The sequence below is a fragment of the Mustelus asterias genome, chromosome 1, assembly GCF_964213995.1.
Source record: "Mustelus asterias chromosome 1, sMusAst1.hap1.1, whole genome shotgun sequence".
In the NCBI taxonomy this organism is placed as follows: Eukaryota; Metazoa; Chordata; class Chondrichthyes; order Carcharhiniformes; family Triakidae; genus Mustelus; species Mustelus asterias.
In genome coordinates this window covers 51715975-51739396 of record NC_135801.1, presented here as the reverse complement: position 1 = coordinate 51739396, position 23422 = coordinate 51715975, and the positions used below count along the sequence as shown (strand labels likewise).

The 23422-nt window shown below is 46.7% G+C and overlaps 1 protein-coding gene across 1 annotated transcript; it reads left to right on the top strand.

Moving 5' to 3' along the window:
• Positions 1–1035: 1035 nt before the first annotated feature.
• Positions 1036–12499, top strand: LOC144507083 (uncharacterized). Its single transcript, XM_078233829.1, has 3 exons — positions 1036–1463; positions 10737–10816; positions 12369–12499. Exons 1-3 carry the CDS (start codon positions 1168–1170, stop codon positions 12497–12499), a joined length of 507 nt encoding a protein of 168 aa, XP_078089955.1. The 5' UTR covers positions 1036–1167.
• Positions 12500–23422: the final 10923 nt, after the last annotated feature.

Genomic DNA, 23422 nt, shown 5'->3' with positions numbered 1-23422 from the left:
ATTGTTATTTATTTTACCCTACTTATAATTTTTTCAGCCTTTGCCTCTGTTCTATGTAAGCTTTGTTTTGAATGGAGTAAGTGCATTGGCCAATCTTAATCTTAAACAATAGTAAATGATATCTTGGCAACTAATTTCTTAAGAGCCACTTTCTCGACCTGACTTGTTTATCAACCTGTGTCCTTGCATTTCCAAACTGTCTGTTGTTTGTACATAGGGATGAATTTCAGATTTCCACTTTACTCCACTATTGCTATAAAACCTTACCTAAGCAAAAGGTGCGGGGATAGACTGACCATTTAAATAATCTTAAAACAATCTAACACTCTTATCTAATAAATATCAATCAGTCTCAGTTCTGATATTCCTAATTGACCCAACCTCATTGCTAGGGGGAGCTTCAGATTTCTATGACCTTTTGTGTGAAAAAGTGATCTCTGACATCAACCTGAACGGCTAAGCTCTAGTTGTAAGGTTAAGCCTCCTGTTCTCAACACTCCAGAGGAAACATGTCCTTCTGTCTACCCTATCATATTATCTCAAATGCCTCAATTAGATCAAATAGATATTCTATACTCAAGGAATATATATCTAGTCCATACAAGCTATTCTCATTATTTAATCATGCTAACCCCAGTATAATTTTGATGAATCTGTACTGTATTGCATTCCCCTCCAAGGCCAGCATATCCTTCCTGAGTTACACTGCCTATAACTGAATGTTATGCCCCAGATGTGGTTTAACCAAATTTTAATACAAAGGTAGCTGACCTCCACCCCTTTGTGAAGAGTGATTCCTGAAGAATAATTTTCGACAGGTCTTTTTCATTTCCTGTCATGCCATTTTCATGTTCTTGCTGAACATTTTTGCTTCTAACCCAGTATTTCCTTATGTGGCTTGGTGTCATTTCAGTTTTATGTTTCTGTGAAGCACCTTGGGATGTTAAAACATGAGTTGTTGTTGCTATTTGCCAGTATTTGTAACAGAGTATGAGTCACCCAGATTGTTGCTTAGCAAAAGATGTCAACAAAGCTAGTAGCAACTCAGTGCTATGTTGTGATAACCAGCTCTGTTCCAGTTCACCATGAAGGCAGGGGTGCCACAAAATATCTAAAAACAAACTGTACTCTTATGAAGCACTAGTTTGTTCATCAATAATTATTAAGATGGCAAAAAGTTCACCATTGTCTGTTTCTTTTCACCCTCCAATTCACCATCTGAAGAAAGGCTCTATTCAAGTGGAAACTGCACACTTTCAAATTCCTTTCAGATCTTTAGACCCTGAGGAGTTTGAAAAAATCAGACAGAAAGCCAGCATCGCCTGGACTGTGGAACATGAGAATCAATTAAGAAGTGTTACCACTTATTCAGCAGAACATAGAAAAAAACAGCTGGATGAACCAACGCAGATCCGGGTCCGAACAAAATCTCCAACCAGACTACACAGACCCCATCCACCAGAGTAAGGTTTTTAAACAATAGTTAGAATGTTTGTGGCATTGATTTGTAAAGGATTCTGGAAATAAAATAATATATTATTTATGGTAACAGAAAACTTCTCTTCTGCATTTGTATAATCCAGATGGTTAAAATGTATTTCTTATTTTAATGATCAAGTATTACAGATAACTTAGAAAGCTCTCCTCCAGTGCCAAGACATGCCCTTCCATCCACCTCCTTTGGCCTCTTATGCCCAAGAGGCTTCAATTTGATTTAGATAAGTTGAATGAGTGGGCAAATACATGTCAGATGTGGTACAATGCAGCTAAATGTGAAGTTATATACTGTGGTGTGAAAAACAGAAAAGAACAGTATCATTTAAATGGTGATATATTGGAAAATGTGGATGTACAAAGGGGTCTGGGTGTCCTTGTACACCAGTGGTGTGTTGGCCTTCATTGCAAGAGAAGTTAAGTTCAGAGTAGAGATGTCTTACTGCAGTTCTATGGGGTCTTGGTGAGATCTCACCTGGAATATTGCATGCAGTTTTGGTCTCCCTACCCAAGAAAGGATACACTTGCCATAGAGGGAGTGCAGCAGAGGTTCACTGGGCGGGACTGCCCTATGAGGAAAGATTGGTTTGACTGGGCCTTCATTCACTAGAGTTCAGAAGGATGAGAGGCGATCTGATTGAAACATATAAAATTCTATATGGGCTGGACAGATTAGATACAGAGTGGATGTTTTCCCTGGTTGGGGAATCTAGAACTAGGAGACAGAGTCTCTGGATATGGGTAGACCATTTAGGACTGAGATGAGAAATGGTTCCTTCACTCGAAGGATAGTGAACCTGTGGAATTCTCTGCCACAGAAGGCTGTGGAGGCCAAGTCACTGAATGTGTTCAATAAAGAGACAATTTTTTTTAGATTTTAATGGCATCAAGTGGTATGGAGAGAAAGGAAGAAAATGGCTTTGAGATCAAGGATCAGCCATGAGCATTTTGAATGGCTCAAAAGGCTGAATGGCCTTCTCCTGCTCCTAGTTTCTATGTTTCCATGCCAAGCTCTATCCTTCCACCCACTATCTATGGCCCCTTATTCATCCTATGTCAAGCTTTACCCTTCCACCCAGCCCCTATGGCCCCTCATATCTCCACTACCAAACTATGCCTCCTATGGTCCCTCATACCACCAATGCCAAGCTATGGCACTTCCATGCTCAATCACCCATATGTACTGTACAGAATCAATGGACAGGATTTCCCGCACTCTCCATGGTGTGTTTTATGGTAGTCATGATGTGGAGATGCCGGCGTTGGACTGGGGTAAACACAGTAAGAAGTCTAACAACACCAGGTTAAAGCCCAACAGGTTTATTTGGTAGCAAAATCCACTAGCTTTCAGAGCGCTGCCCCTTCGTCAGGTGGAGTGGGAGGTCTGCTCACAAATAGGGCACAAAGACACAAACTCAATTTACAGAATAATGATTGGAATGCGATTCTTTACAGCTAATCAAGTCTTAAAGGTACAGACAATGTGAGTGGAGAGAGCGTTAAGCATACGTTAAAGAGATGTGTATTGTCTCCAGACAGGACAGTTAGTGAGATTTTGCAAGTCCAGGCAAGTTGTGGGGGTTACAGATAGCGTGACATGAACCCAAGACCCCGGTTGAGGCCGTCATCATGTGTGCGGAACTTGGCTATCAGTTTCTGCTCAGCGACTCTGTGCTGTCGTGTGTTGTGAAGGCCGCCTTGGAGAACGCTTACCCGAAGATCAGAGGCCGAATGTCCGTGACCCCGCACATGAGGACGGCCTCAACCGGGATCTTTGGTTCATATCACACTATCTGTAACCCCCACAACTTGCCTGGACTTGCAAAATCCCACTAACTGTCCTGTCTGGAGACAATACACATCTCTTTAACCTGTGCTTAACGCTCTCTCCACTCACATTGTCTGTACCTTTAAGACTTGATTAGCTGTAAAGAATCGCATTCCAATCATTATTCTGTAAATTGAGTTTGTGTCTCTGTATGCCCTGTTTGTGAACAGAACTCCCACCCACCTGACAAAGGAGCAGCGCTCCCCCATCAGCACCACCTGCAAATGCTGACTTAGTTTCCTCTTCATGGTAACAAGGCAAATTGCATTAAACTCGCTGTAATGCTCTAACAATCATGTGATTCGCAAACTGCCTGCAACTGATCTGCCCTAACAAGGGAAAGCTCCTTAAAAACCCAAATGGACAGACAGGCAGGCAGTGCAGGAAGAAATGGCCTTAAGGAAGACAGGGCCCAGAGTTTCTGATGCTGATCTGGCCAGGTTGCTGGAGGCAGTGGAGGCAAGGTGGGACACCCTCTTCCCCCCAGCAGGAAGCCATCCCAGGGGAAGGGATGGAAACGTAGCCTGGGATGTGGTGGCAGCATGCGTGAGTGCCAGAGCACTGGCCAAGAAGACTGAAAAGTAGTGCTGCAGGAAACTGAATGACCTACTCCGGGTAGCCAGGATGAGTGTTTAACATCATCTGGCATCTTCCCCCTAAATGACATCCAGCTCCCCCCGTCGAGCACTCTGCATGCTTCCAGCCCCTGACCCCCAAGCACCTCCCTCCCTCCCCCCACACAAGAGTCTCACAACCGTACCCTCTCAGGGCCACCCCCCAGATACTCTCCAGGATTCGTGCCATCAGATTTTGCATGGCTCCTTCTGTCCCCACAGTAGAAGAATGCCTATAATCGCTGGGAGAGGGCGAAGTCAGGGGTTGGTGTTACTGAGATCGGGTCCACACCCACTTTGAGGAGCGGGCACTGGAGCTTGTGGGAGAAGAGGGGATGCGGGCCATTAGCGATAGCATGGTCGGGCTGGAGCATGGTAGTGAGCACCTGCCAATCCTCTACTTGTTGGAGAAATCTCAAGTAAGTTGCATGCAATCCAGATTCCTCTCCTTCCCTTGCACTTAACCTTGTGTCTTGTGTTGCAGGAAGGGAATCCAACGCGCTGGGGCCATCTGGCATCGCGGCCCCCACTGCTGCTCCCACCCATCCTGCCCCTGACACCTCTGATGACTCCTCGGAGGAAGCCAATGAAGGGGCCTCCGAGGCTGGCACTAGTTTTGCGTCAGCTTGCAACTTGCCATCCCAGAGACTCTCACATCGGTGGATCGAGTTAGTCGTGAGGCATCTGGGTCACTCTCTGGTGTGCATAACACATCTGCTGGAGGAGGGAACGTCTGAGGCCTCTGGCACGCGGGGCCTGCCGGTGGCAAGGACACAGCTGACTCCAGGCTGGACCTCTGTGATCAGCAACAGAGCCAGGGAATGCATGAGGGCCTGACGGTAACACTGGACCAACAGGCGAGGCTGTTTGGAGGAGTTCCAAAGCTTTCTCGCAGACCAGCTATTGTCTGTCTTGCTTGGTTCCCAGGCCAATACTGCAAGGGTGGCGTCCATGGTGGAAAGCCTGGGGCTGGAAATCCTCACCATGACTGGCAGGGTCCAAGTGATGGCCAAGTACAGCAGGCCATGGCGGAGTCCCAGAGGGCCATGGCTGGGGGCCTCAACAGGCTTTTCGAGATTCTGCAGCCTATGGCTGAGAGGCTCGAGAGCTTGCAGGAGACCCAGTGGGACAGCACTGAGACACAGCGGGCAATTGCTGCAGCCCTTGAGAATGTTTGCCCAGTCACAGAGGGTCATGGCTGATGGTCTGATAATCCAGTCTGAGGGCACTTGCTGCTGCCATTGACAGGTGGCCTCCAACTCAGAGGGCCATCACTGAGGGCTCGACCACCATGACAAGAACGCAAGTGGTCCTCCAGAACTGGTAGGGCCAGGTGATGCCAGAGCTTCTGGAGCTCACTGCAGAAGCATCGCCGTCCCACGAACGGACCCAGGGCTCTCAGGAACCCCGAGGGATGAGGAAGGGCTCAAGCCTGTGTCAAGGCCTTCCACCTAGGAGACTCTGGCTGTGGCTACACCTTCTGACTCCTCCCTTCCTGACACTGGGGCATCTAAGAGGGTGGCATGGAAATGTCTGTGACACTTGGAAGCTGGTCAGGGCCCTCAAGGTCCAGGTCCTCCAGAGGACGATCACCAAGGGCATCAGAGGCCACAGACGCAATAGGCAGCTGGCGACCTCCACCTCTGTTGTACACCCGGGGGAGACACCGAGATGTAGTGGTAGGCCACATAAAGTTACAAAGTTGTAGCAGCACTAAGATGGCGTGAGTGGAGGAGAGCACTAGTTAGATAGAATATTTAGGCAATTTAAAGTCTCACTTTCATGTGGTTTTATATTATCACTTATTTTGAAGGCAATTCAAACAAAGGGATGCTTAAGCTTGGTGCCATGGTTTTTTTGACTCTCCATTCTCTCGTTTTCTGATTTTGGCTCTTTTCAACTTCATCCTGCTCCTCAGCTGGAAGCTTCATTGCATGTCCACCTGCAGGTTATTTCACCCCACACCTGTGATTAATTTGTTTCTTATTAGCCTCCAACAGGAATGAACTTAGCCTAACGGTTGCTGGAGGGACCCTGCAGGTTAATGTTAGTGGGGGAGGTCCCTCAGCGCACTGCTACTGTGAAAATCAAGGCGCTCAAATCATTCACTGGCTACAGCAGGTGGCATGCATTAGTGTTCCCTTACCCACCACCCAAATGTGGGCCCAGGTGCCAGCGTGCATGCAGAGCTCAGGTAGGAGTCAGACTAGTTTGCACCAGGGCATCATCATAATGACGCAGAGCGAGTCATTACCCTCCCGCCCGCCACAGAAACTCGCTAACATAGCCTACTGAAGTCCACCACTCTGGTGTTACAATGTTGCAGGAGATTGTAGGACTGCACAAGGGGGGGGAGAGGGTTTGAACCCACATGCGACAACAAAGGCCCCTAGTGACAAAAGCGCATGATGATCAGGGCCTCCCTCGCTGCCTTTGCATACCTGATCCTTGCTGCTGCCAGCCCTCCAGTGCCTGGGTGGTGTTGATCATCATCGTCCTCCTCCTGCTGGGCTGTCTCCTCCCCAGCGATGCCTGGCTTGTCAGCCTTCATGTCCTCGTCCTCCAGAAGATCTTCTTGCTGTTGTGCCAGTTTTGTAGGGCACAGTACACCACCACAATATGGGAAGAAATCAGGGGGCTATATTGTAGGGCCCCACCATTGCAGTCCAGGCACCTGAACCGCATTTTGAGGTGCCCTATGCACTGCTCCACTATTAAACTGTGGGAACGTGGGCCTCATTATATCGGTCTCCGCTTCACTCTCAGGCCTCCGCACAAGCGTCATCAACCAAGGCTGAAGCAGGTACCCCACGTCCCCCACGAGCCATCCCTGCACCCTGGGCTCCTGCTCAAAGACCTCCGGGACATCGGAGCTCCTCAAGATAAAGTTGTCATGCAGGGGGCCGGGGTGTCTGGCGCAGACGTGTACGAAGTGCAGCTAATGGTCACACACCAACTGCACATTGATTGAATGGTAACCCTTTCTGTCCATGAATCCTAGGATTTTTCACCGGGGCCTTGAGGGCGATGGGGGTGCAGTCCATAGCTCTCTGCAGATTTGGCATCCCTGCAATGGCCGTGAATCCTGCAGCATAGGCTTCCTGCTGGGCCTGGCCCAAATTTAATATACTGGCCAGCCCGGGCATACAGGGCATCCGTAATCTCCTTCACACACTTGTGGATGGATGATTGGGAAATTCCATAAAGGTCTCCACTGGTGGTCTGGAAGGACCCTCTGATGTTTAAGGTGGCTGTCACTTTCACAGCCACGAAGAGTGGGTTCCCCCACCCCGAATACCCTGAGATGCCAAGTCCTGTAACAAATGGTATGGGTGTTGCAATGTCTCCTTTCGGAGACACCAGCGGCATGTGATGCTCAACAGTTGCTCAAAGGACACTCGTGTGCAGAACTCCGCTCCCTCTTCTCTCCACCTCCCCCCCCCCCCCCCCCCCCCCCCCCAAAACCAGGGGTGAATTATGGCCACGTCCTGCCTCAGGCAGCCGTCTCCCTCTCCTTCTGCCTGGGCCTGGGCCGCCTCTGCCTGCAATTCATCCTCTGCTCCTCCTCAACTCCAGCAGCAACCAAAAGATCAATGGGTTGCACTGCAAAAGCCATCTCGTCAATCTGAAAGGAGGATGGGGGGAGGAGAGATTTGGTGAAGGGGAGAGACGGATGGAGATGATAAAGAACTCTGCTCGACCCCAGCCGAGTAACACACACTCCCTATAGGCCCCCAGCAACACACATTCTGCACAGACCCTCAGCAACACACACTCCCCACATCCCCCCCCCCCCTCCCCACAGCCCTCCAGCAACACACACTCCCCATATCCCCCCCACAGCGCCCCCAGCAAAACAGACTACCCACATTCCCCCCACAATGCCCCAGATTGGCAACACAGCCCCACCCCCACTCACAAACACACACTCAGAACCCATGTAGTAGTGGCCACAGACAGTGCTGCTTCACAAGTCCTGAGGCTGCAGCACTGCCACTTAAGAGAGTTTCCAGCCCATTCCCCACCCGCAACTGTCCTTGCTGTTGCCAGCACTAGGACCCAGAGTCAGCACTAAGACCCAAGGTCAGCGCTCAGGCCATGCTGAGACTCCGAGACCCCGAGGTGAGCAACAACAGTGTCCCTCCTACAGCACCACCTCACAACCCAAAACACAACATAGTTGCCATGAAACAACCCCCCCTGATTGGCATGGAGCAGTTTGTAAACAGCGACCTACTTCCTCGCTCACCTTCACTGCTCCAGCACCTGAAGTCGACTTTTACAGAGGAGATGTTTCCAGCTGCAGCAAACGAGGTGGTTAAGGCAAGTAAGCTGGGACGATTGGGAGTGAAGCTCGCTAATTTACATTTGATGAATGCAAAATAATGCAAATTGACATTTCGCCCATTTTGGGCGGGGTTCCGATCATGCTGATTTTTTTGGGTGGTAAAATGGGCGCGAAAACGGGCGCCATTCCCGGTCGTCACATCATGCCCAATTTTACAACTTTTTCCCGCCGTAAAATGGGCGCGATGAGGCCATAAAATTCCACCTGATGTTTCTGGCCGTTGTTTCCAGTCCACTTTTACTAAATCAATTCTCAGCTTAGTAAGATTGGCCTTATCCTGATTTTGAACTTTAACTTTTCTTCTATCTTTGTCCTTTTCCATAATGATGTTAAAATTAACTGAATTATGATCTCTACAACCAAAATGCTGCCTCACTGCCACTCCTTCCACCTGCCCAGCTTCATGACCTAAAACAAAGTCTAGAACTGCACCCTCCCTTGTTGGACTTGTTACATTCAGGCCCAAAAAGTTCTCCTGAATACACCTTAAGAATTTTGTTCCATCCATTTCTATCACACTTAAATTTCCCCAGTTAGTATTGGGGTAGTTAAAATCTGCTTCTGTTGCTGCCCTATTGTTTTTGCACATCTCAGAGATTTGCCTACATATTTGTTTTTCCATCTCCCTCTGACTCTTTGGGAGCACACCGGAAATCCCCAATCATATCACTGCCTGTTTTTTTGTTCCTAAATTCATTGCATATGGCTTCAATTGATGGCCCTTCTAACAAATTATTCCCCCCTCATTTTATTTCTCTAACCAAAATTGTCTTTCATTGCAGTGTTAATATAAGCCAACTTGTGACACTAATAAATAAACTTTAAATTTTCCCCCCTCAGAATTACTACATTGGCTAAAGTACTGCCATGGGCAAGAATTTCCTTGATAGTTTTCTGAGATTCAAAAAGACCATCATGAACATTACTCCCCACAATAGCACTTCATTGATGGAGAACCCAGGGGAAGGAGAAGGGAGCAGCACTGAGAGAGGAAACCTGAAGAAATGCAGTTTATTAGTGGGAATTGAGGATAGGGAATGAAAACTGCCTGGAAAAATTAAGGAGGTGGGAGTAGAGGGATAAAGTGTATCAGTACTCACTGAGGGAAAGACTGGAGGCTAAAATGTGGCACCAGTTAATGTAAAAGGTGCAAGAGGAAAATGAAGAAGGAAAGGCATGAAAGATACTAACATGGCCTGTGAATGGAGGTGAGTGTGTGAGTGAGGGGTGGCAACCAGGGTAGATGTGACTCCATGTGTAAACTGAAGGAGAAGAGTACCCACATGGGGGACAAGAGGATAGAGACCAATCCATGTTATTTTGAGATATGGGTAAAGGGAAAAAGTGTGCATATAAAGCAGCGAGATGAAGAGAGTGCCAATTGGAACAGTTTTTCTCTATTGTCTCTGTCCAGAACTCTCATGATTCTGAACATCTCTACCATATTTCTTCTCAACCTTCTCTTCTGTAAAGAGAATAACCCCAGCTTCTCCAATATATCCTCGTAACTGAAGTCCCCAGCCCTAGAATCAATCTCATAAATGTTTTCTTATTCAATCCAATGCTTTAGCTAGTTGTGTTTGAACTAATGTTTTATAAAGGTTCATCTTAACTTCTTTGCGTTTGCTCTCTCATTCCTTTATAAAGCCCAGGATCCAATTTGCCTTATTAATCACTTCCACAACCTGCCCTGCCACCCTCAATGATTTGTGCGCGTATACCCGAGTCCCTCTGTTCCTGCATCCTTTTCAAATTGTATGCTCAATTTTACATTTCCCACCTTTTTACCAAAATGCATTACTTCACACTTCGCTGTACTCACTTTCATCTGCTCAAGCCACCAGCTTGTCATCTTGAAGTTTATAACTATCTTCCTCACAGCTCTCAATACTTTCCAAGTTTTGTGCCAACACTTCTGTGTGAGATTTGAAGTTGTGCTGAATCCTGGACATCCGTGATCCATTAAGAGAAGCTGGTTCCTGAGTATCCAGAGTATCTCACTAAATATCATCCTCCAGTCTGATAAACAATTGTTCACCACTTGTTTGTTTCCTATCACTCCATATCCACACAGCCACTCTCCCTTTTACTTGTTAGAACTCATTTTGAGAGTTTGAGTAATAGAGTAATGCAACATAAAACTGTCGAAATTCTCTCCTTCAGATGTTATCTTAACCCTTCAAATGTTAGTGCCAGAAACCATTTATACACCATGTATTGCAGGACTGGACATTTTATCTCTTCTAATATTGTTCACACAGTATACAGGATGTGATATCTAAACGGCCATCCTGCTGAAATGTTGCCAATAAACAGAACACTATAGAGCCTATATCAAGTGACTGTGGGTGCACGATGCTTATGTAGATAAAGATGCTGTAAGACTTGCTAAATACTAAGTTTTTATTATTCTGATAAACAGGTACTAAACAACTGTGCTTTCATTTTTCAGAATATTTTTAGTGACACGGCTTCATAAAATTCCAGGGCACTACAGTACGTCCAAAAATACAACCAATTCACCACAGCGAGGTAAATAGAGGACATGTAGGTCATTGTGAAAGTAGACAAAAGGTTCAATGGATGTGGCAAAACAAAAATTATAGCAACACCTGAATATACTGAAGATGCTGGTATCTTACCCTAATATACGATTTGAATCATTGGAGATTGTGTACTTACATTCGAGAAATTAGAAGGCATCATATCCCATTTTTTGGTGCTGAAATGAGCACCTGAGCCTCCAACATGGCAGAAAGCACATAATCGTTACATACAAAAAATGTGTTGCCTGCCATATTGATGCAGGCAAAACAATGTGTCCAGAGCCATGCTGGGTAATAGGGTCCATGTATACTTAAATAATGGGCTTACTGAAAACCTGAAGTCACCTCTATGTTATTAGGTTGCTCTGATGCCAGCAGCATTCAGGAATACCAAGTATATATGTGTATTAACAAGCGGTTCTTAAAGGTTTGCTGAATGTGCAACCACAAAATTAACTGTTTAAAATACACAGACCTGAAGAGGAGGAATGTTTCTTCCAATCCCATGTTCAATCGTGTAGACCACTCTTCCACCTCATTCCCAAACCCATCTTAAGGATTACAGCCACTACACTCCCAATTGCTATCCCTGCTCCCAATCAAATCCTACCGATCTTTCCCAGTCCCAATCACCGCTACCCTCCCACTGATTTTTTGTGAACATCGCTGGCAAGTCCAGCATTTGCTGTTCATACCTAACTGCTCTTGGGAAGATGGTAGTGAGCCATCTTCTTGCTCACAGTCCATGCAGTGTGGGTACACCCACAGTACTGTTAAGAAGGGTGTTGCAGAAGTTTTACCCAGCAACAGTGAAGAAACAGCAATATAATTCCAAGTAAGGATGTTGTGTGATTTGGAGGGGAACGTGCAGGTGGTGGTGTGTCCATACATTTACTGTCCTTGTCCTTCTACGTAGTAGAAGTTATTGATTTGGGAATATGCTTTTGAAAGAGTCCTGGTGAGTTGCTGCAATGCACCTTGTATATGGTGCCCACTGCTGCCACTGTAGTGGAGACAATGAATGTTCAAAGTGGTGGATGGGGGTGCCTAGCAAGTGGACGACTTGTTCCTGAATTATGTAGAGTCTCTTGAGTGTTGTTGGAGTCGCACCTATCCAGACAACTAGAGCATTCCTCCACCCTTTCAGGCAGTAAGTTCCAGCCTCCCCTCACCTTTAGGGTGAAAAAATCTTTCCTCACATCCCGTCTAAACCTTCTGCCTCCTAGCTTAAATCTATGCCCCCTAGTCATTGATCCCTCCACCAAGAGGAAAAATGTCTTCCTGTTTGCTCTATCTATGCCCTTCATAATTTTATAGACCTCAACCATGTCCCCCTCCCCCTCCACCACCCCCCCCCCGCCCCCCCACCCAGTCTCCTCTGCTCCAAGGAAAACAGGTGTGCCCATTTCATTCAAACTTCAAGGCTTGTTTTTTTGTACTGCTCTATTAAGAAATAGTCAATTGTGTGTAAAATTCTGTGCATTGACAAATTCAATGAATGTGAGTGGTTTTTCTTATGACTGTTATTCCATTGACAGACGAACGGGATAAAATTCCCAGCCAATCACCTGGATGGTATAAAGCTAATGCACTTTCACAGTCAACAATGAATACTGCCAGAACCAGAGAGGTATTTCAAAAGTTAAACTTGGTAATTGATACTTCTTAACTTTTAAAATTTTAATTGTTTTGGTTTACCCACGTCAAATAAGATGGGAGAAACAGAATTTTGGACCAGTCAACAAAGGAAACAATTAAAAGTATTAACAAATTATTATTGATAGAGTATGTTACACTGTGTCTATATCAACTTTCAGTATTGTCCTTTTAAAATTACATGTATGTATATTTATCTAGCTTTACTGAAATTAGGATAATACAAACATTTAATTCTGTTAAAGTACATGGAAAAATAACTACACTCATAGCTTTAATTCATCTATCAGCAAATCTCCTGAATTTGTCACTGAGAGTTAGAGGATATTCTGTTTTATATAATGGGATGTGTTTAAGCCACGTTGAGTAACCAGCAGAGCCACTGAATTATAGAACATAGAAAAGCTACAGCACAAACAGGCCCTTCGGCCCACAAGTTACGCCGAACATGTCTAGAACAAAGAACAAAGAACAAAGAACAATACAGCACAGGAACAGGCCCTTCGGCCCTCCAAGCCCGCGCCGCTCCCCGGTCCAGGATTGAATCCTGAATCCAGGATCCCCACCCAATTTTCCAGCCTATCTACATACCAATATCCTATCCACCGAGCTGTCCCTCACAGCTACGATGCTTTGTTCATTACAACCTATTAACTTACCCCCACCCCCCCATTCCAGACCATGTGATCTCCAGGGAGAGGCGAAAACCCAGAGTGAAAAACCCCAGGGCCAATATGGGGAAAAAAAAATCTGGGAAATTCCTCTCCGACCCCCTGAGGCGATCGAAACGAGTCCAGGAGATCACAATGGCCCCGATCGGAAAATGCTTCCCAACCCTAGTCATTTCCACTTCCACGAACACCATATGAATCCCCTGCCCCCGAGACAGGTTCCCAACTATCCGCAGTCTCACTCTGTACTGGCACCAGCAAGATGATCGTAGAATGAAGCCTTGAAACGAGAAACCAGGAAAAATTAGCCCGCGCCGCTCCCTGGTCCAAACTAGATCACTCTTTTGTATCCCTCCATTCCCACTCCGTTCATATAGCTGTCTAGATAAGTCTTAAACGTTCCCAGTGTGTCCGCCTCCACCACCTTGCCCGGCAACACATTCCAGGCCCCCACGACCCTCTGTGTGAAATATGTCCTTCTGATATCTGTGTTAAACCTCCCCCCCTTCACCTTGAACCTATGACCCCTCGTGAACGTCACCACCGACCCGGGGAAAAGCTTCCCACCGTTCACCCTATCTATGCCTTTCATAATTTTATACACCTCTATTAAGTCTCCCCTCATCCTCCGTCTTTCCAAGGAGAACAACCCCAGTTTCCCCAATCTCTCCTCATAACCAAGCCCCTCCATACCAGGCAACATCCTGGTAAACCTCCTCTGTACTCTCTCCAAAGCCTCCACGTCCTTCTGGTAGTGTGGCGACCAGAACTGGACGCAGTATTCCAAATGCGGCCGAACCAACGTTCTATACATCTGCAACATCAGACCCCAACTTTTATACTCTATGCCCCATCCTATAAAGGCAAGCATGCCATATGCCTTCTTCACCACCTTCTCCACCTGTGACGTCACCTTCAAAGATCTGTGGACTTGCACACCCAGGTCCCTCTGCGTCTCTACACCCTTTATGGTTCTTCCATTTATCGTGTAGCTCCTCCCTACATTATTCCCACCAAAATGCATCACTTCGCATTTATCAGGATTGAACTCCATCTGCCATTTCCTTGCCCAAATTTCCAGCCTATCTATATCCTTCTGTAGCCTCTGACAATGTTCCTCACTATCTGCAAGTCCTGCCAGTTTTGTGTCGTCCGCAAACTTACTGATCACCCCAGTTACTCCTTCTTCCAGATCATTTATATAAATCACAAACAGCAGAGGTCCCAATACAGAGCCCTGCGGTACACCACTAGTCACAGGCCTCCAGCCGGAAAAAGACCCTTCCACTACCACCCTCTGTCTTCTATGACCAAGCCAGTTCTCCACCCATCTAGCCACCTCCCCCTTTATCCCATGGGATCCAACCTTTTTCACTAGCCTACCATGAGGGACTTTGTCAAACGCTTTACTAAAGTCCATATAGACAACATCCACGGCCCTTCCTTCGTCAACCATTTTGGTCACTTCTTCAAAAAACACCACCAGGTTCGTGAGGCATGACCTCCCTCTCACAAAACCATGTTGACTATCGTTAATGAGTTTATTCCTTTCTAAATGCGCATACATCCTATCTTTAAGAATCTTCTCCAACAACTTCCCCACCACGGACGTCAAGCTCACCGGCCTATAATTACCCGGGTTATCCTTCCTACCCTTCTTAAATAACGGGACCACATTGGCTATCCTCCAATCCTCTGGGACCTCACCTGTGTCCAGTGACGAGACAAAGATTTGCGTCAGAGGCCCAACTATTTCACCTCTCGTCTCCCTGAGCAGCCTTGGATAGATTCCATCAGGCCCTGGGGATTTGTCAGTCTTTATATTCTCTAACAAACCTAACACTTCCTCCTTTGTAATGGAGATTTTCTCCAACGGTTCTACTAGGCTTACCTACAACCCTCTATCTTACTAACTTCCATGAACTTATCCAAAAGTCTCTTAAAAGACCCTATCGAATCCGCCTTCACCACCACTATCAGCAGCCGATTCCACGCACCCACCACCCTCTGAGTGAAAAACTTACCCCTAACATCTCCTCTATACCTACTCCCCAGCACCCTAAACCTGTGACCTCTTGTGGCAATCATTGCAGCCCTGGTAAAAGCCTCTGAGAATCCACTATATCAATACCCCTCAACATCTTATACACCTCTATCGGGTCACCTCTCATCCTTCGCCTCTCCAAGGAGAAAAGACCTAGCTCTCTCAACCTATCCTCATAAGGCGTGCCACCTAATCCAGGCAACATCCTTGTAAATCTCCTCTGCACCCTTTCTATGGCTTCCACATCCTTTCTGTAATGAGGCGACCAGAACTGGGCACAGTACTCCAGGTGGGGTCTGACCAGGGTCCTATACAACTGCAGCATTATCTCCCAATTTCTAAACTCAATTCCTCTGTTGATGAAGGCCAGTATTCCATACGCCTTCTTAACCACAGCCTCCACCTGCGACACTGCTTTGAGCGTCCTATGAACCCGGACCCCAAGATCCTACTGATCTTCCACACTGCCAAGCGTCTTACCCTTAATATGATATTCTCTCATCCTATTCGACCTGCCAAAATGAACCACCACACACTTATCTGGGTTGAAGTCCATCTGCCACTTCTCCGCCCAGTCTTGCATCTTATCTATGTCTCGTTGCAACTGCTGACATCCCTCTACACTATCCACAACCCCACCAACCTTTGTGTCATCAGCAAACCTGCCAACCCATCCTTCCACTTCCTCATCCAGGTCATTTATAAAAATCACAAAGAGCAAGGGTCCCAGAACAGATCCCTGGGGCACTCCACTGGTGACCGACCTCCATGCTGAAGAAGACCCATCTACAACCACTCTTTGCCTTCTGTGGGCAAGTCGGTTCTGAATCCACAAAGCAACGTCCCCTTGTATCCCATGCCCCTTCACTTTCTCAATGAGCCTTGCATGGGGCACCTTATGAAACGCCTTGCTGAAATCCATATAAACTACATCTACCGCTCTTCCCTCGTCTATGTGTCTAGTTACATCTTCAAAAAATTCAGTTAGGCTCGTAAGGCATGATCTGCCTTGGACAAAGCTGTGCTGACTATTTCTGATCATACTATTCCTCTCCAGATGTTCATAAATCCTGCCTCTCAGGATCTTCTCCATCAACATACCAACCACTGAGGTTAGACTCACCGGTCTATAATTTCATCCTTTTGCAGGTGCATTTTCCTGTCCACTGGCATGCTCCTACACGTTGTGACTCCAATGGCTGCAACCGTGGCTGCTGCTTTTCACTGGGAGGAACGACACACCTGGAAGGTTCAGCTTTAAACTGAAGTACTACAGGCATGGGTGATAGCGGTCTGTGCTGGCTGGCTGAGAGGCAAGAGCAGGGGTACACTGGTGGAATGGCAGCAATGGGGGCACAAAATGGGGTGACCCTAAGAAAGGGTTTGTGCTCCAGTGAGGTAGTCACTCCCCTCGGTGACTCCTCAGCAACCCTAGCCATCTGTTGGGAGCATTGCTGGACTGTTGTCAGAGCTTGCATTCCCCTGTGAGAACAGGTATCCACAGCCATTGTGGCAGCTGAATGGTCCAACATGGCACCATTCTGAACAAGCAGAGAGCTCATGACCTTAGTCTAAACTTCCAATGCAGCATCCAGATATTCAGTGGCTTTTGTCTGTGGTACAATAGAATCTGAGAACATAGAAACATAGAAACATAGAAACCCTACAGTGCAGAAGGAGGCCATTCGGCCCATCGAGTCTGCACCGACCACAATCCCACCCAGGCCCTACCCCCACATATTTACCCGCTAATCCCTCTAACTACACATCTCAGGGACAATTTTTAACCTGGCCAATCAACCTAACCCGCACATCTTTGGACTGTGGGAGGAAACCGGAGCACCCGGAGGAAACCCACGCAGACACGAGGAGAATGTGCAAACTCCACACAGACAGTGACCCGAGCCGGGAATCGAACCCAGGACCCTGGAGCTGTGAAGCAGCAGTGCTAACCACTGTGCTACCGTGCTGGCCATCAGATGCTGCAAGTTAAAGCTGGACTCCTCCATGCACCTTGTCAGTGACAACAGGCTCGGAGGCTGGTCTGCCAGTGCCTCAGACATCTCTGCGGGTATGCCCCTCACATTTATTCTGCGTGCTCACTCATCAAAGGCCTCATTTGAGTTCTCTGCAGCAGAAATGAAAACAGAAAATGCCAGAAGTACTCAGCCAGTCAGGCAGCATCTGTGAGGGGAGAATTAACATTTCAGGATGTTTGCCTCTGCAGTAAAACTTGTCTGTGACCGCACCTCCAGTGAGGTGAAACATTGCCTATCACTTCCTCTTGACCTGGCTGCTGCCCACTCATGCCTGTTGACTTACCACATGATGATCTCAAATTTATACTATGCTCTAATGTACGTGTAGTACCAATACCTGAGCTGGTATCTGCAGGAGTCAAATCAAGTGATGGTGCTTATTTTACAGAGTTTTTTTCACTCTTTATGGTGAGGCTGTGCTGATTAATCAGGTGGCACTTGTGTATCTGAAACCAAAGTGCAGAAGGGGAGTGTTACAGTGGGGAAAGCTGGGTGGAGGGGTTGCAGATAGAAAGCAAGGGGTTCATTGTCATATTGCCTGCAGCTTGTACTTTAAGCAGAAGTGAGGTTGAGGGTAAAGTGGGACTTGAGAAGGTGCAGAATTCAGGAACACACTGTCATCTGGCGACACTGGAAGCAGCATTCCCAGTCATTGTCAGTCCCAGAATGTGAACTATTTTGTCCTGCAGAGGGCTCAGAAGATGTAGGCGTGCCTGTCTCCCTTGGTTCTCTGTAGTTTCCTGTGGTTATGTGTCACCTTGTCCTGCCATAGCTAGGGAAGAAAGTCAGTGAATGTAATATGTTTGGGCGATGTGCCTACCATAGTTGAATACATGATGTGGAGATGCCGGCGTTGGACTGGGGTAAACACAGTAAGAGTTTTAACAACACCAGGTTAAAGTCCAACAGGTTTATTTGGTAGCTTTAATGGCATTTGCTACCAAATAAACCTGTTGGACTCCAACCTGGTATTGTTAAAACTCCTACATAGTTGAATACAGGAAGCCTGTGAAAACTACACAAGGTGAGTTTGAGGTAAGTGTATATGAGGATGAGGTGGAGTAAACAAACATGCAAGTTTACGTACATACGAATTCAGAACAGAGGTAGGTCACTCAGCCCCTTGAGACTGCTCCCTGTTAATGAGATCATACTGATCTGATTGTAACCTCAACTCCATATACCCATCTACCCTCTGTAACCTTTCACCCCCTTGCTTATCAAAAGTCTATCTATCTTTGTCTAAAAATATTCAAATACTCTTTCTGCAGAGAGTTCCAAAAACTCACAACTTCACAAAATTTCTCCTCATCTTTGTCTTAAATGGGTGATGTCTTATTTTTAAATAGTGACCACTAGTTCTAGATTCTCCCACAAGAAGAAACATCCTTGTCACACCCATTCTGTCCAGACCCCTCAGGATCTTATATGTTCAATCAAGTCACTTCTTACTATGTGACTGAATTTTACATATAACTGTATTTTTCATTTTTAAAGCTGAGAATATACAGCAAGATGTATCAGCAAAAGCAGAAAGTGCTGGAAAGACACAGCAACTCAACTGACACTTGTAGAGACAAAAACAACATAACTTTTTATGTGTAACCCTTCGTCAGAACTGGATCAAAAAGAAATTCAAACCATTTGAATAAGAACTAAAACGGAGGAGGAAAAGAAAACATATGTACAAACGAGAGAAGACAACTGAAACCTTGGACAGAATTTCACCATTTTATGGCAAAGTGCCACCTCAGGCAGGAGCAGAGGGTAGATCAGCGGCTGCACTGCTGGCTTTTCCCACTGTATTTGTGAACACTTTGCCCGAAAGATTTAAAGGGGTATGTCCCATATTGTCAGCTGGCACATCCCACCCTGGTGGCAACTTAGCTTTTTAAACGATCGGGACACCCTTAATTGAATAAAAACTGAAACCCACCCCCACTTAACACCATCCTAGCCTGGAGTTCCCCCAAACCCCCCTCCGTGGAAATGGAAACATCCCCCACGGAACACCCCCTGGCATACTCTCTGGGGGGATGTGCCGGGGGGGGCAATGCTTGGCCATGGCCCTCTCCCCCTGGGGGTTGGACTTACCTGTGTGCCTCCTCCAGGTTCTTCTTGCCAGACGCACCTCGTGATTAATGTCGGCGTGCCCTCACGCCAACAAGAATGGACAATTTAACGTGGGGGGGGAGGAATTATCAGACATGAAGGCCTAATAATAGTCTGTAAACGTATGCAATTAGGGATCCCATTTTTTAAAGTCAGGATTCCTGTTACATCAATGGCAGGGAGCGGATGATTGATCAGGGAAATCCTGCTGGTGTAAAAGCCCTTTTGGAACTCCTGTGCTATTTCCTGCTCCCTCTGCCTGTCCCCTCAAAAACAAGAGTGGAAAAGTGGTCCCCTTTAACATACCTATACCCCCCACAAATGTCAATTCGGTCACTTAATGTTCTTGATTTTGTCCCTGATCGACAGAACTAATTTTCAGTGAGCTACAATTTGAGGATTGTATAATAGTAAATTATTTATAGTGTTTTCTTTTGTTTCATTTTTGCTGTCATTTATCTCAATAATTGCTTTGTGGGATTTTGCTATGTGGGTCACCAATAAAACCTATACCATCCATAGAAAACAGACTTCAATGCAGCATCAGAAGAACAAACAAATCTACAAATTCTATGCTCATAAGGCCATGATTCTCTGACTCAAGTCTCACATAGGAATTGCCCACCTACCATGTTGATTTTCACAGTAACTTCATTGCAGTGTGAATGTAAGCCTGCTTGTGACAAATAGATAAACTTTACTTTGATAGAGCAATTGGCTTTGTTCAGGTGGCTTAAAAGTGCTTTACTGAACTGAGATTGGGCAAAACAACATAAACTGAGGGACAGATTGGGAGACAAGTGAAGGGTGGGCGCATCAGTTAAATTTGGATGACTTTGGAGCATTGCATCAGATAGTAGAACCATTCACGAGATGAGATTTTCATATAAGCAAAAAATATTGACAGATGTACAGAGTATATACAGTGAGTGAGCACCTTTATCACCACTGTGCTCTCAGTACTTTTGAATTTTTCAAACCCTGTGCTAAGTCTAGATGCATCCTCAACATCTGCAGCTGAGGTGGAAGCAGTCTGCTGACTGCTGTGCCCTGTTGGGGGCTTCTTCTGGAGGCCTGAGGCCTGTTTTGGGTCTCCTGCTGTGGGGCAGTGCACCTTCCTCAGCCTGGGTAGCTGGAGTTGCTGGCATACAGGCAGAAGTGATTTTGAGTGGCTGGACAATCTGGGAGAGTCCTGGGTGGATTGCCCTGAGGTATTTGGCTGATGTTCCTAGTTCCTGAGGATACCCAAGGGTCCCTGCATGATTCGTTGAGGAGATGGGTCTCCTGGAAGGAGATCAAGGTGTCCCATCCCCCTCTTGTCTAGCCACTGATCAATCCCACTCATGGTGATAGCTATGGTGTGCAGATCTGAGGGTATATCCAGCAGAACCTACTGGATTCTCCATGACAGACACCACTCTTCCAGTGGTGAGCTTGTTGTGCTCACATGTTGCCACTATGAGACAGAACGTGAACGGACTCCTCCATTCTAATCTGCCTATGGCCTCTGACAACCCTGCCTGCTATAACCATTTGTCTTTGTCGCTCTAAAATCTCTCTGAGGGCCAATTCCAGAGGATTGTCACTGGACTGAGACTTAACAGGAGCCTGGTCAGTCCTCAGTGTGTCGATGACCTTGGCTGTCACTGCCTCCACTTACTAGGGAGCTGAATCTGTGCCCCAGAACTAAGTGTCACCGAGGTGTGTGTCACTACACAGGGTGGACAGTGAACACAGTGACAGCTCTACATCTAATGGGCTCTCAGCATCATCATTCGAGGTGTTCTGGGGACTGGGGCTGATGGGTTTCTGGCAGTCTCCCTCTGCTTTTTCTTGTTGCTGGTTGTAATAGAGAGAAGAGATAATTAGTTAGTGGCCTACATTAAAGAGCACTCAATTTCGGTTGCTGGGTGCAGACTAGTGCATGTCATTTATTGGTTTATGGGGAGACATTGAACTTCCCTCCAGCGCAGGAACTGTCTCTGTGCTCATTGGCCAGCTCTGCTGCCTCCTTGTTGAAGGTGGTCAGCATGGCCTGAGCTCAGCAACCCACCTCCAGTCTGGGTTAGGTTGATTGGCCATGCTAAAATTGCCCCTTAGTATCCTGAGATGCGCAGGTTAGAGGGATTAGTGGGTAAAATATGTAGGGATATGGGGATAGGGCTTGGGTGGGATTGTGGTCGGTACAGACTCGATGGGCCGAACGGCCTCTTTCTGTACTGTAGGGATTCTATGATTCTATAATGATATGAAGTTGTAAAAGTGTGTGTGAGAGAATCAGTGATGATGTCTCTTGTGCTGCTTATGTATGAGATCCCTGTGGACTCTAACCCTATGAATACCTGATAGCCTTATGATAGTGTGAGTTGAGAGTGAGCAGAAGGTTGACTTACCCTGATGGAAAGGATGAGATTATTCACCCTTTGCTGGCACTGGAGGGGAGGGTTCCTCTTCTGAGGTCCACAGGCACTGACTTCCCTAGGTTCCTCATGCCAAGCCTGGGTGTTGATGTTGATGGGCCTCCGGCTCTCAATACTGAGCTAGTGAGCCTCCCACTGGTTCTCGACTGCTTGGAGGAGTCTCTCCAGGTACTTGTCTCTAAACTACGATGTAGACTGCTTGTCTCTTCTGCAGACCATCACTCATTACAAATCCTGGGCTGCAGAGAGAGAGTGAATTTATGTGTGGGTGCCATTTCAACCCTATGTGAAACCAAAGTACAACTTTGAGTCTATGAGGTAACGCTGGGGCGAACAAATCCCAGCCTACCCTTCCATGAGGTCAGGCAAGCTGCTCATTTCTGTATAGATAACGAGCTGATAAACAGATGATCTGGTGCAGTAACCCGCCCAACCAGCCAGGGAGAGCCATGCCAACTTTCCCACCTGTCACCACACTTACTCTGGAGTGGTAAATTCCACCTCTCGAGTGGTCAGAAGGGCCGTGGATGTCGTCTATATGGATTTCAGTAAGGCATTTGACAAAGTCCCACATGGCAGGTTGGTTAAGAAGGTTAAGGCTCATGGGATACAAGGAGAAGTGGCTAGATGGGTGGAGAACTGGCTTGGCCATAGAAGACAGAGGGTAGTGGTTGAAGGGTCTTTTTCCGGCTGGAGGTCTGTGACCAATGGTGTTCCGCAGGGCTCTGTACTGGGACCTCTGCTATTTGTGATATATATAAATGATTTGGAAGAAGGTGTAACTGGTGTAATCAGCAAGTTTGCGGATGACACGAAGATGGCTGGACTTGCGGATAGCGAAGAGCATTGTCGGGCAATACAGCAGGATATAGATAGGCTGGAAAATTGGGCGGAGAGGTAGCAGATGGAGTTTAATCCGGATAAATGCGAAGTGATGCATTTTGGAAGAAATAATGTAGGGAGGAGTTATAGAATAAATGGCAGAGTCATCAGGAGTATAGAAACACAGAGGGACCTAGGTGTGCAAGTCCACAAATCCTTGAAGGTGGCAACACAGGTGGAGAAGGTGGTGAAGAAGGCATATGGTATGCTTGCCTTTATAGGACGGGGTATAGAGTATAAAAGCTGGAGTCTGATGATGCAGCTGTATAGAATGCTGGTTAGGCCACATTTGGAGTACTGCATCCAGTTCTGGTCGCCGCACTACCAGAAGGACGTGGAGGCGTTAGAGAGAGTGCAGAGAAGGTTTACCAGGATGTTGCCTGGTAGGAGGGTCTTAGCTATGAGGAGAGATTGGGTAAACTGAGGTTGTTCTCCCTGGAAAGACGGAGAATGAGGGGAGATCTAATAGAGGTGTACAAGATTATGAAGAGGATAGATAGGGTGAATGGTGGGAAGCTTTTTCCCAGATCAGAAGTGACGTTCACGAGGGGTCACGGGCTCAAGGTGAGAGGGGCGAAGTATAACTCCGATATTAGAGGGATGTTTTTTACACAGAGGGTGGTGGGGGCCTGGAATGCGCTGCCAAGTAGGGTGGTGGAGGCAGGCACGCTGACATCGTTTAAGACTTACCTGGATAGTCACATGAGCAGCCTGGGAATGGAGGGATACAAACGATTGGTCTAGTTGGACCAAGGAGCGGCACAGGCT